We start from the raw sequence: 14224 nt of genomic DNA, 5'->3' as shown, positions 1-14224 counted from the left end.
CCATCAACTCAATGCATGGTTTTTCTGCAGTCGAAGTTCTAGACTAATGCCCCAGTACTGGTTACAATCCCGAGGGGCCCTGCCGACAAAAAAGAGTAGCTGGATGTATTGAGTGGGGGCTATACGCAGCCTTACGACTCATAAACCACCATGGACAATTCTCTAGCTGATTCGTCAAAAATAAGTCTTCTTTCACAATATAATGGCCGAATATTATTGAATCAGCATAAGGAGCTCGGTTGGCGTATGGTCGCAGAGCTAGTTGCTGCATGGAATGGTTGACTGGTTTATGTGGTGTGTATTCGTCGAAAAATTGCCTGCATATAGGATTTCTCCCAACGATTTGCAGGCCCGTCATTGCATTATGTCCGCTGCGGCACGACAGGGGCCCGCTGACTCATCCTAAGTCTCGGGTGTGGCGTCCCGTTTAATGACCTTCCGAGCGTCGGTCCGTGTTTTCACATGATAGATAGCTTTCCGCACTCCCCACCCAAATACCGGTTGTCTTTTTTCTTTTTTGGAGATGAATCAATCCAATGACATCACCGGGTTCCTAAGGCATGCAATTGACTTTCATGTGTTGACGCCTTTATTTCTTTATCCCGTACTCTTTTAGGACTGAACAATATATTATAATATAAATCGTAACGTTTTATTTGCCGCCGAATGCTTTTCAAAGACAAGTTTATCTGAAAGCCTTTTTTTTTTTTTTTTTTTTTTTTTTCAACAGAGTTTGTTTGACATTTGCAATAAAGCGTTCGTTATAAAAACAATAGGCATATCCCCAAAAACAAATCATATTGCTGTGATTACCCTATCAGGCTACGCATGTTTGTAGAGGACATGAGCTTTTGACGGGCTGTTCCGCGATTCAATCTCTCTCGGCGACCGTGTTATATTAGTCGAACTGCAACATTCGTGTTGGCGCTAGGCAATGCTGAAAATGTTGTCACCTTCTGTATTTGATCTAGTCGATTTCCCCGAAGGGTTATTAGTCCACATAGCTGCATAGACGCCCAGGTCGACCCACCTTCAATGTTGATGGCAGTGCCTTTGATCCCTACCCTGATTACTTCCGGCTGGTTGCATCGATTTTTTATTTCGCAACAGCCACATCCTTCAAGGGCTCATTTCCAAAAAGGACAGCCGACGTGGGAAAAGAGAAAAAGGAAAAGAGACACTTTGTGTGACATTGGCAAAATGAGGACCTATTAGTTCGATCCTTTTGCTAAGCTTATTCTCTTTGAATGCGCAGTTGAGTCAAGCTTCATTCACAGATTGGCCTCTGTAACCGCATGTCATTGAACGTGAGTGCACGCCGGAATCAATCCTTGACATCCTGCCTTGGGGGCTGTACTTTGGTAGCATGGTCGCGGATATGATTTTCGGAAGAATTGATTGTCGACTTGTCATGCCACTAAATGTATGAAGGATATGGGCCTGGGTGCGATTTTATGCATAAGTTCGTCAACTCTGTTCTTGAAATCTGAGGTAGAGCTTTGACTCTAGATCCTACTCAGTATCTTATTAATTTAGACATATCGTAGGCCGAGGTCATGCTGTGCCGCTGGCCAACTGCACTTTTGCAACATCCCTGTGACATTGTCACAATCATCGAGTGCCGGAGTCGTGGGGGCAGTGCAAAAGTCCCTTGCAGTTATTCCAGTTTCAATCACAATCTGGTGCCGTGCCTTCGATGGCAGAATCTCTACCATACCCAGCAAAAACGGAAAGGCTGGGTTGAACAGCCTATATACTACTCAGCGTCATTTCAGACGATGCATGATTTCCTTTTTTCTTTAAGTGACATCAAATATTATTTTTATGAGCCCCCTCTTCCTTTCGCTTTCAACTCTACTATTAACATGTCGAGTCCCATGGAATTGTTCCTTATTCAAGACGAAGCCAAGTCATCATGGCGCTTTGCCATGACGGCAGACGTCGTCAAGTTTTTCTTCCGGGAGCACAAAAAGTTACGATGCCAGGCTCGCGCAACGACTACGTACAACAAACTCTGTGGTCATACTCTAGTCAAAAATCGAAAGTTGATCGAAAAACACCTGCAATCTATACATACTATGGCGATACCATCTGGTGACTTCAACCGGGTTGTCTTGACTCTTTCGGATATCGCTCTTTGCAATAGAGTAGGACATAAGGGCCTGGTCAAAGTACAAGAGGTACGCAACGACTGGTGCAAGAAACTACGGTCCAGCTGCACGCTAGGTAGCCAAGAGAATAATGGCACAGCCATTGAGTGCCACGCTGAGTGGGATCAGCATGGTACCTCGAAATGTTGGATGAACGGAACCTCAGACCAATCTCCCAAGCTTCATCAGCCAATCACACTCGGACCTCTTCAGCCGGCTGGAATAGATCGTAACAATCAAGAATCACAACACGATGTCGGCGAATATTCGGAACAACAGCCAGTCTACAGCGATGGGGAGGAGGACAAGAAAAGTTTGGGATCATTTGGCGGACCTCACGCTAGGTTGGATAATTCAAACATTCCAAAAATGCCTGAATTTCCTCCTCATGGTCAGCCTCGCTACGCTAATAGCAAAGGGGAGCACACGAGCCAAGTTCTGCCGTCTGTCATTCATCCCACACAAGACTTCACCACACCCAAGAAACACAGACAGCGCCCAGAACTGTACAGAAGCGATTATTACACTCTGCCGATCTCAGAAACTTTCCACCTTGGCGAAAATCCGTGGGCTCAGTCCTCATTGGACAGTCCAGATGCCGGCAGCTCTCCCGGTTCTTCAGATGTTACGTCCTCGCCGCTCTCCGCATATCCTTTCCCAAGCACTATATTCGACGAGCCAACCGCATATTCCACCATACAAGATACACCCCCAACAGAACTAAACGAAACCTCGCGCATGTGGGACGCGCCTCCTTCTCGCCACTTTAATGATGGACAATCTCCATCACTTCAACGTTGGCAAACTGGAGTCACTCCATTAATATACCGAGAAGATGCGGCAAATAAGACATCCCCTCCTACAGGATTTGGAATAGACGAAGATAGCAACTTCGAAATTTGCGATGGTAACAGAGTCTGGTCCAACAACTACAAGGATGTGTCGAAACTTCTCTTTAAGAGAAGTGATCCACGGAAGAATGGTCACGATCCGTTTTTGGATGCAAATTTGTTAGGGGCCGTCAAGAGAGCACAGACCCTTCCAATCCACATCCTCAAGGATCGTACTCCCAAATGGATCCAGCGGCGCCCTGAGCGGCGATGCTCGATACACGAACTTCCGGCTCGTCAAGTACTCAGATCAGCTCTCACATCTGATGAGCCGGCTGTCCGTGTGTTCCGGCAGCGGCACAGGCGGGACTCACTTCCTCTTAACATCTCCAGCGAGGATGTCCTCCTTCGATTCCACAATGCAGATGACGGTGCTTTCGCAGAAAAAGCTGAGCTTCAAACGTATAACAACGAGGTTGATTCGGAGGATGACTATGACGAAGAAGAGATTGAAATAACAGATGACCACAAAATTGTCGGGACAACCACAACCACCCACACTAGTTGCATCCAGACTGGATCCTCGCCAACGAAACTCAAACCATCTTATCCTGTTTTTGAGCGCTTTCAGTTGTCAAAGAACCCCTTGCGCGAATTGTGCATAGAGATGCGTGATGCCATCAATAATGAGAAGGTCTCTAGACCGGGCTATATTTATTGCTACGAGCATAGAAATCAACCTGGCCATATCAAGATTGGTCATGTCCGAATCCCAGAAGACCGATATGAACGAGATTTAGCCACATGCACCAACTTACTACACCAGTCAGCATTGGAGAGCAAAGCCACACAAAGCCCGACGCCACCACACAGTGTGATTACGCGCTTGAAAAAATGGAATCATTGTGGATACGATATTCATTTATTATACTGGTCCTCTGTGGTCTATGGTGCATGGAAAATTGAGAAGTTGGTGCATGGGCAACTTGCAGAGTATCGCGAGAAAGTGGTCAAGTGTGAGGGGTGTAACAGAAAGCACGTCGAGTGGTTCCAGGTAGACCTGCAGACAGCCAAAAATGCGGTGGACATGTGGTGCCAGTTCGCCGGACTACGGCCATACGATTGTGGAATGCTTAAAATGCCTTGGCAGAAAATATCATTCCCAGGATGCGGTTTCAAGTCGACCATAACGGTGGAAACACTTTCTGGATTTCTTGACTGCATGGGTCTGTATTTAGAATCGGAGAAGACTACTATGAATAATGAGGCAAACAGCGGATGACTTGGTACTCTCGTTTTTCGGCTTATCAAATGGCCAAATGAGTTGTTGTCCAAACGGATCACGTGGCAGACAGCATGCCAAGAGCAACTCGTTGCAGATCACGTCTCATATCCCTATTCACCAGACGTCTAATGCAAAAGAAGATTCCCATCAATTCCTGATAATAATGTCAATTAATGATTTTAATAGCTGAGCTCAGAACTGCTAGACATGGCTTGAGTGAAGTGGTGACCTGAATAAAAAGGTCAATATCTTTTGCTCGGCTGCTGACAACGAGCGTAGTGGTTTCTGCTCCGCGAAAAACTTTGTGTTCAAAGATAGTAGAAGTTGGGGAAAAAAAAACAAAAAAAAACTCCATACTCCTGGGGTGCTGAGCAATATATACTCTAAAAGGATGAGTTCACTTTAGACAATTAAGAATCAACTAAGCGTGAAGAATAAACATATGGCCAATTTTATTGGCTCCCCTTAATTCAACAATTTGAACTTCCTAGTGTAGGAAGATCTTTGCGCAGTTATTGTATGTGAAGACTAATTCTGGCGCTTAATTTAGCACAGGGCCTGCCATATTCTGATCCCAAAACCGCCAGTCTTGGACATCTCCATGCCGAGAACCATCATTTATGTGCAATATGCTTTGCATTTGTCTTTGGAAGGGTTTGGTTGCTACGAAACCCAGGTACAAAAGCCGTTGTATAATTCGCACATTTCCTTTCACGAGTGGTATGCAATGAAATGTCGATGAATAGTAATATATTCAAGTACCTATGTACTCCATCTGCGCAAATGGGAAAAGGCTTTTTTCTATGAAAGACCGCAGAAAATCATCTTTGGCCGTGAAATCTATGCAACTGGATAAATCCGATCCAAGTAGTCTATATGCAAACAAAAAGGAAATGTAGAAAGCAAATGAGTTGAATTTTAGTAGAGTCAAGGCACCATGTCGTCACATGTTGCCGTAATTATGATTCAGTTCTTGACTCCATCTCCCCAGTGACTTTGTCGAGTGTTCAACCAATGTCAAGTGACGTCCTGAAAAGGTGGCGGGAAATTTAGCAGCTAATGTCGTAGACAACAAAAGACTGGCCGCTGGTGGGGGCAGGAATGTTGGAGGCAGCAACGCTAAATAGTCTGCACTCGTTGTCGCCGGTGCTGGAAGCCTTGCCAAACTCGACAGACTTGCATCCCGAGGTGGACTTGCCGAGGGTGAGGCAGGCGCCGGCGGAGGTGATGGCAGTGTTGGTCTTGAGGGGCGAAACGGAGTTGCTGGTGGAACCGGTGGGGGTGGTGTTGCACATGTTGCTGGAGCTGGAGCTGGAGGTGTCCTGGTTGTTGGTGTTGGTGGTGGAGGTGGTGCTAGCGGTATTGGTGGTCTTGGTCTGAGTGGAAGAGGTGCTGTCGTCGACAAGACCGACGGGATTCTCCTCGGTAGGCTCAGTGTTGGGGACGTCGGAGCAGCCAATGTCAAAGACCTCAATGTTGGTCTCCTGAGAAGGCACCTGGGAAGCGGGGACCGAAAAGAGCTTGCAAACAGGAGCATCGGCGCTAGGAGGAAGACCAAAGGCAAAACTCTGGCACGAGCTCACGGCAGCACCCGCCTCCTTGCATTCCTCGGCAGTGTCAACACTGGGGGAAGACAGAGGAGTGGCTGAGCCAGAGTAGGACGGAGTAGCACCGCAGGTTTGGGAGCGGCGGAGAAGGCCAACAGGGTTGGATGTAGTGGGAGCCTTGGTCGGGACATTGGTGCAGGCAAGATCAAAGACGACAATGTTGGTCTGCTGAGCAGGAACCTGAGCGGCAGGGACGGAGAAGAGCTTGCAGATGGGGGTGTTGGCATTGGGGGGAAGGCCAAAGGCAAAACTCTGGCAGGAGCTGATTTTTTCACCAGCTTCCTTGCAGTCCTCGGCCGTGGATACGGAAGGGCTGGAGAGAGGCTGGGCAGAGCCAGTACCGGCGGGGGTGGTGCCGCAGACCTGGTCGCGAGCAAAGAGGACTGGCTTGGCAGCAGCCTCGGATGCCATCAAAGAGGCGACAAGAGCAATGGTTGCGAGGGTGAACTGCATTTTGAGTATTGAGAAAATGGACTGAAGAGTCTTGAAAGAGAGAAGACGAATGATAAAGTGACAAAGGAAGAAAGTATTGAGTGATTGTGAGTAGTAGTGAGTGAGTGAGTGAGTAGGTGAGTAAATGATTGTGTGTGTGATGAGAAAAGAAAAAAGGTAGAATAGACAGAAATGACAAGCCTTCTTATACCTTTGTCCTGCGTTGGTCGTTGTCTATATCATTGGGATGTATGATCCTTGAATGCTTATGGAGTCAAGTCATGATTGTCGCTTTTATTCCACCACGTCAGCTATCAACGCGTACTCTGGAGTCTTGCCGTCAAAGCTCTCACGGTATATCGAATGATAAAGTTCTGGCCGAGACCAGATTTGTTGACAAAACCACGTTGATTTGCGAAGTTCTGTACCAAGTGGTACCATGAATATGGGTCTTTTCTTTCCTAGGTTTGCAGTTCATGAGACTAGCAAGACACACAGCCCAGATCCAGAAATTTAGCTTCTTTGCATTGATATGTTGAGCAATATCACTGCTCAAGTGCGGCGTTGGATTTTAGCGGCGAATTTCTTTTGGGTGCATGGTAGATACATAGATATGCAACTACTCCATTATATCTTGGCTGAATATAGATGCTCCATGGTAACAAGTGATCATAAAGTAGAGAATAGAAGCACCTTTTCTGTGTTAGGACTGAGGCTGGATTTCGTTATGATGCCAGAGTCATGCCTGCATAGTCCGATCAGTGCAGTCTATGGCAATTCCGGAGCTCAGTACCGCGGGACATGGTAGCCAAAATTGTTAACTCTATCATTGAATGCCATAGTTTCATGGAGTAAGATTGTCGATCATCAAGAACATGTTGGGAAGCCCGGCGACAACCGAACCACTGCTTTGGGTCGGAATATTGCTCAGCTGCTCAGGGGTGCCTTGACGAATGAAGTATACGGATATTCCGGAACAAATCCGCGCAGCAAAGACTGTCCAGTCACAAGTCTGTGATTCCTACATCTACCGAGACTCTTGCGAGCAGAGCGGTACTAGCGCCGGCAGTCCCCGTCCTCTAGGTTGGCGGTCTACCCAGCCACTGTTAATGAAACCACGGCCAAAACTTTGATGATTTAGTCTGCCCCTATGGTCAAGTTCCACCCCACATTCCGGTACCCGTTATGAATTTGCACATCTTGGCTTGGGTATACACCTCATGAATCATAAATCTGGGCAGTAACTATATTCCTGCGATCTGACAGCATATAGCTTTCTTTTATACCTGATTGTGCCTTTTTAAAGACTCCATGCCGTCTTTTGGTTATCGCAATTAAAAAATAATAGGGGTGGAGGGAAGGCATGAACCCACAGCTCCCATTAGCATTTATTTATAGCCATCAGTGCAATATTCCCAATCACTGTGTATCTCGCATGGCATCTCTCAACATAGTCCCATGCTGGATCGAAGAATTACACGTCGGTTAAACATGCTTCTAGAAATTCCGGCCTTGGCAAGTCGCTACTAGGGTTGGTTGCGGGTATTTGTCGGTAGTGGGTGATTTCCACCCTGATATGGTCTAGAACTAAGCTAGACTCAAGGCCCTTGCACTAACCCTATGGTCCGACTGAGGCTTGGCAAACGCTGACGTATATGTCAAGTTCAGCCAGTACAGTCACTTGTGTTCTACTAACTAATTATGAAGTTTGAGAGTATCGCATGTTTTACCAGGCTAATATGAGGACAATATTTTCCGCCGATACTTGGATTGTTTAAAAATTCAGATTCCCGCCGGCTCGATTCTAGCCTCCTGGGCCTAGTGCACCAGACGGCAAATACGGCAAAGCCAGCTAGTTGTTGTAAGCCAGGCTGCGAACTCTGTATATTGACACTGTTTATTATTGCAGTTGAGTGCGTGCCTTGCCTGGAGTATGATTACCTCAATACAACGTACGCAAGTTATTTCCCTGGTGAGCGATTTTGATTTCTCAGTCTTTTAGGTTATTGCTTAGAAGCGAGATGATCTCGTGAATATCTCAACAAAATACTGTGCTGGGAACTGGAGATTGTAGTTTCAAATATTTCACTGTGTATTTTGGTGCATTACACTTGAATTTATTAATCTGCGATTTATCCCACGTGATACTCTCAAGCATGCCATAATAAAAATTGTCAACGCTGCATTTCAAATGGCTGCGCTACTTTACGCTGATTCCCTCGAATGAGATTGAGGTAGCGGGGATTCTCGAACGCGGCCAATTAATGTCTTAATTATTCAAATGAGCAACTGTATTATCTTGGACTCCAAGGGAGATGTGATTAGACGCGAATCTCTAATTTACAGCCTCCTGTTCAGTGAGCTACTATCAATCAATGAACAAGGCGTGCTACCGATCTGCCCAGCGAATGATTCAATAATAGCGCTATCTAAGCTCTCAGACGAGTTTCCACAATTTATGAGTTTTCCTGTGCCAGAAAATATGCTTTCATATGCTGTTCTCCTTCCTGCTGTCTCATAACGAATACAAACTTGGCATAATAATGCTCAACCATTTTTCCCCTTCGCATCCCACGTTCCTCCTTCCTTTTCCTTTGATTTAGCAATAAATATCACGGGCGACTAGTCCGTAGGAGACGAGATAATCCACCACAAGAGTCCTCTCTACGATTGTCCACAGTGTCAAAAGCAATGTGTGCCTCATGCTCATTATTACTACCTGGGTAGACGTGGCTCGAATTCATCATGCTGAGTATGAACTGCACCATAATATGGACCCACGACCCAATGCGTCTATTGAATGCCGTAATATTGCACACGTCATCTCGCCTGAACATAGCTACCAACAACCATATCTCGGATACTCTTCATATGGTGCGCCGGGGTGCCACCGAGGCAGTAGCCGACAGCCGGGGGTTACTTTCAAGTCAATATTTCCAGGCCTACCGAAGGTTTCTCGGATTATTCTACACGACCCACAGACAACTTCTGTACAATAGTGCAATGTATGACGCGTCGGTTGAATGAAATTGTTATTTTATTTGAATACACCGAGACTACATGCATCTAGTACTTGTCCAAGCTTCTTTACCGTACAAAGATGGCTTTTGACGACCGAGACTGTCCCAAAGACATGGTCAAAGTTGATGTACTTGGACGCTTGAAATGCAACTTGGGTGGAAGCAGTTATCGGGGAATCCATTAACCAAAAGAAAGTTTTTTACAAAAATAATTGTGATGCATTTTTATCATCGTAATGTGCATTGCACCCTGCAGAATGACAGCATGAGCTCAGACTATTTGGCACCATTTGGTGATTCTCGACAATTTGCAGCGACCGGATTCAGTTGGACAAATACGTAAACAGATTATTTCTCTTCCTTTGAAGCTTGTCAGTGAAACAGGCACCATCTTAATGCTTATATAATTTCATCATTGCCTCCGAAAACCATGTCACTTGAATGAAGAATTTTTCAAATGGCCTGAAAGAGACACGGAAAATATGATTAAAGAGTAGAGAATTTGTTTTGTAAGACCATGGAACTGGTTTAACGAACCTGTAATCATTTATCATATTAAATAACCCTCTTGGCACCACCATGGAACACCATAGAGCACAATTTCATCCGGCGATTTGATCCTGTGAAGGACAATCTCAACTGGATCAAATCCTGCGCTGGTAAAATGATTCCGCTTCATCTCGCTGGCTTCTTCACTTGGCGTCACATTACTAAAAGTAACCCAGGAGAAAATTGTAAACTTGTCGGTACCCCCAAATAGTCTTTCTGGCCATTCTCCACCATCTAGTAGAGTCAATCCTTGGGCATCATGGGCAATAACCCCGTCCATGAGAGTGTAGAAATGGTTGGGAAAGATGGCAAGCCCGTCCTGGACTGGTTGTACAGCTTGATCATAGGCCAGTCCCATACGTACGCCAGCTGGGCACTCGATGCATCCGACTAGCAGTGAATCACTGCTGTCGTTGGTATACACGTGCTGGGCACTTTCGAACATGGTAAAGGGCGGTTGTGCTAGTAGCATATGCCGCCAGCTTGCATCTCGACAGAGAAACGCAGGCCTCGAGCCCGTTTGGGCCCATGGCGCATTTTCCACGGTATGGAAAGATATACCTTTTGGTCTCGAAAACCATGTGGGCATGTGCTCAAGGAGGAGCGGGTTGTATTCGCGGACGATTTTGCCATTGGATGAACTCTTTGGAACTGTTTCCGATTGCCTTGGTCGCATAAAAAGAAGTTCTTGTAAGACTGGCGAGCTTTTAATCAGGTATTTCCAGCTGGTGGAAACTCTCTGAGCTAAGAGGAGGTCTTTCATGGGCAAACGTGCCAAGATGCTTTCGGCGATCTCGGAGATGGCCCACACGCTAGCTACAGCCGTAACTTTCTGCGGCGTCTGCTCAGATTGAGCCATTGTCGGAGCAGTGGCGTTATGGGGTATATAGTAATGAATTGAACGTGAGGCGGATACTCGAGACTGGAGTTAAAATCGTGCCGAGTGCCAGTCCATATCGGTATTCAATATATATGCTGGACAAGCTGATGTCTGGTTTTGCTAGACGAGTTGGCTAGTGCTGGTTGGGAGCCAGTCATCTGACCCAACCTAGAATAGTGCTCATCTCGATCACAAAAGTCCACAAGCTGTTGGTGACTAAGCAGATTGCCACCAGGCCAAACCTGCAAAAGTTGGAGCTCCATACCGAGCTTCCCAATTAAGGCAAATACAGGGATATATACACGTACCGGGTGAATGTGCAGCGAATACCTTGTAGAAAATAACCAAAATAGGACCACTTAAGCAATTTTGAGCATCAAAATTCTTTCCGCCTTCGATTTTTGATGCACTCATTATGAAATGTTTAATGAATGATTGACCAATATTTATCGTCTACTGGAGACGCTTGTGCAGTCACGTACAAGGAGATGATTCGAGCAAATGGCTCACTTTAATTAGAATTAAGAATTAAAGTAGACTACCTAGACAGGGTCCATACCAGGTAGACGAATGCATGTGTCGGGCCTATTTGTCCCTGGTTCATACAAGTTGCAACCATGATGTCGCAAGCTGTCTTATGGGTGGCCGCATTTCCCACAGCAGGTTTCCCACCAGCACTTAGCCAGAGTAGTTCTGGAGAAGGTAGCCACCCTCGCCGTTGGCAACACCAAGCTTGGTGCCGGTGAGAGTGCTGCGAGTATAGCCAATCAGGTGAAAGTTGGACTGCTTGGTGTAGGCAGCAACGGGCTTGAGCATGTAGCAGTAGCCGTTGCCGTTGAAGTAGGACAAGGCGCAGGCGGTGCCGAGAGCTGCGCACGAGTTGCAGCACGCATATTGCGAGCTGGTGTCACCAACAGCAAGGGTGTAGCTAGCGGTAGAGGTGAATTGCCAGAGCTCTACAGTGCGGCCGGCATTGTTGGTAAAGGGCGACATGACAAAGTTGGCCGAATCGGTGCAGATGGAGAAGGCGCTGGTCGTGCTGGTGGCTACGTTGGTGTTGGTGGTAGTGGTCGTAGCGGTCGTCGTTACCATGGCGGTCTCTGTAATGGTGGCGGTCTCAAAGAATGACAAGGTGGTCGACACGTCGTCGGGAACCACAGTAGAGGTTGACGTGATGGTGGATGTAATGGTAGTGGAGGTGGTATCAGCCGTGGCAGTAATGGTCATGGCCGCACCGGTGGAAATGACAGTCGAGGTGGTGAGAACCTCGACGGTAGTAGAGCAGTAGACTGCGGCGGCGTAGAAACCGTTGTCCTCGGGTGTATCGTCGCTACCGCAGGAGATAGTCTTCTCGGCACCAAAGGTTGCGACTGTAGTGCTCGAGTTGCTGATGGAGTATGTGGCAGTTGGCTGAGTAGTATTGTAGATGAGACTCATGCCGGCAGAAGCACTGGGGAGGGTGCTGGAGGATTGAGCCTCTGGGTCATGCTTGCACTTGGATCTCTTGACCTTGGAACCAGTCGAGGGATAGCCATCAGCAGTCTAGTGAGAAAAGTGTGTCAGTGTATCATGTAGAGTTTGTGACAAATCAATGCCGAGTCCATGCTAAACGATCTTGAGGGTTGTATGGCGGTGACATCCATAGCCCGTAGGATATCGACTTGTAAAAATCATTTTACAATTTCTGACTACTCACATCATGTATGTCATACTACAATAACATGTGTTAGCAATTGGCCTTCAGCGGGATGATTGAATTTAATGTAGATCTTTTGATCACTATATCCAAGTCTGATCTCTTGGAACACAGCATCCGAAAATGCCTGCTCACGAGACAACACAGAAAAAATGAGAGCATCGGGGTTCACTTACCCATGTGCCGCTTGGCTTACTAGAAATAGTAACCGTGGTTGTAGTGGAAACATCAGTGGTCGTTGTTTCGGTGGCGGTAACAGTCGACGTGGTAGTGGTGGTCACAAAGTCAGTCGAGGTTGTAGAAAAAGTGTCCGTGATTGTCGTCTCGGTGACGGTCTCAGTCTCAGTTGTGTAGTCGGTACTGGTGACAGTCACTGCATCAGGGGTCTCGGTTGTGATGGGAATGGTTGTTGTTTCAAAGACCACCTGGTTGGTGGACGTGATAGTCGTGGTCGTAGAAGGGACAGTGGCGATCGAGGTAGAGCCCATTTCAGTGACACAGCTAACGCCTACTACAGACGATGACTCTTGACGCTTGTTGGGCAAAGCGCCGGCCATGGCGGCCGAGAGTAGGCATGAAAGCGTAACAGCAGTCGACAACATTTTGAAATGAATGTAACCTGCAAAAGCAGCAGTGAACTAAAAGAGTGTAATGAGTGAGATGCGAGCCCATCAAATTTTGCAAAAGGATTCCACGAGCCGACATGGCAATGTTGATATATATATTCGACTTGGTTTGGGGCTCTCAATCCCACTGCGCTAACTGGCCAATCAGAACTCGTTCCCAAAATCGTTCTTCATTTCGGATATTGCAAAACTCAGTAGGTTAGTTCTTCAGCCAGCCACAAGACTAGCGTACCCGCAAGCTGGAGCGTTTACAGCCCAAGACTGGGGGCTAAATCAGCTAGGTTAACCAGCATAGGTGTAGTTTGGCCCGTGCTTGGACATGCTTAGCGCCAAGTGGCTTTCTGGAATAAGCCTGGACGCGCATAACAGGCAATTGATGAATGCCATTCGGATCCGCTGAGCTGAGATGGGCATTTCAATAGATCTTGGATCCTCTATAGGGGCCCATGTGTGGGAGAAGAAAAGATTTCATAGATCACGCTAGCCCTAAATACATCGTTCCCCAACTCCCCGCGACCTGGGTGCTCGAACAAGGCACAATATTGATTCGATGACTTTTATGAAAAGAAGTGCACCCGCTTCAAACCTCTCTTTCTGCACATTGAATAATATTTTGCTTGCTTCAAGGAGAAATGACGGAATACTATTGGAGAGTGTCAGGAACGTGAGCAAGCAGCATCGGTATTGCTCCATCACTTATTATGATTGCAATTGTGAGAACGGCCCGTGTTATCTCTTAGTTTTATTTTACATCCGTCTCCTCAATCAATACAGATGTTCATACCGTCCTGCGCCGGTTCGAGGTATATTTGAATCAGGGCTGGTGTGCTCGAGTTTGTGAATTCATGGCACCACTTACCATATGGAATCTGAGCTGGGTGTAATTGATGATCTGTGTAATTTCAAGTGCCAAGAATTCTCGGAGATGTATTGGTCCCGGTCACGCCGTACACAAACTGCTTTATTAGCCCAAGCACTCGAGTCACAATTCTTTGGACAATAGGGAGTTAGCTTGCCAAGACTTCTTTTTACTTGGCTAGCGACGGCTCCATGTATCCGAAAGCCAGTCACAACGTCAACACACAAATCATGGATGATGAAACCAACATTGAGACATCTCTAGACAGGAAGGAATGTGGTTGCTGACAA

At 46.7% G+C, this 14224-nt stretch overlaps 4 protein-coding genes across 4 annotated transcripts; 1 reads left to right on the top strand and 3 right to left on the bottom strand.

The window, feature by feature from the left end:
- Positions 1–1865: 1865 nt before the first annotated feature.
- On the top strand, positions 1866–4262 carry PFICI_08238 (uncharacterized protein; the record flags this gene model as incomplete). Its single annotated transcript, XM_007836819.1, has 1 exon — positions 1866–4262. One exon carries the CDS (start codon positions 1866–1868, stop codon positions 4260–4262), a length of 2397 nt encoding a protein of 798 aa, XP_007835010.1.
- Positions 4263–5314: 1052 nt separating this feature from the next.
- Positions 5315–6325, bottom strand: PFICI_08237 (uncharacterized protein; the record flags this gene model as incomplete). Its single annotated transcript, XM_007836818.1, has 1 exon — positions 5315–6325. The coding sequence occupies one exon, from the start codon at positions 6323–6325 to the stop codon at positions 5315–5317; it is 1011 nt and encodes a 336-aa protein (XP_007835009.1).
- Positions 6326–9874: 3549 nt separating this feature from the next.
- Positions 9875–10732, bottom strand: PFICI_08236 (uncharacterized protein; the record flags this gene model as incomplete). Its single annotated transcript, XM_007836817.1, has 1 exon — positions 9875–10732. One exon carries the CDS (start codon positions 10730–10732, stop codon positions 9875–9877), a length of 858 nt encoding a protein of 285 aa, XP_007835008.1.
- Positions 10733–11431: 699 nt separating this feature from the next.
- Positions 11432–13051, bottom strand: PFICI_08235 (uncharacterized protein; the record flags this gene model as incomplete). The annotated part of the gene is made up of 3 exons (XM_007836816.1): positions 11432–12295; positions 12450–12464; positions 12626–13051. The coding sequence occupies 3 exons, from the start codon at positions 13049–13051 to the stop codon at positions 11432–11434; spliced, it is 1305 nt and encodes a 434-aa protein (XP_007835007.1).
- Between the last annotated feature and the right edge of the window lie 1173 nt (positions 13052–14224).

Source organism: Pestalotiopsis fici (assembly GCF_000516985.1).
Source record: "Pestalotiopsis fici W106-1 unplaced genomic scaffold PFICI_Scf_5, whole genome shotgun sequence".
NCBI classification, from domain to species: Eukaryota; Fungi; Ascomycota; class Sordariomycetes; order Amphisphaeriales; family Sporocadaceae; genus Pestalotiopsis; species Pestalotiopsis fici.
The sequence above is the reverse complement of the archived record's forward strand: the minus strand, read 5'-3'. Positions and strand labels throughout refer to the sequence as shown.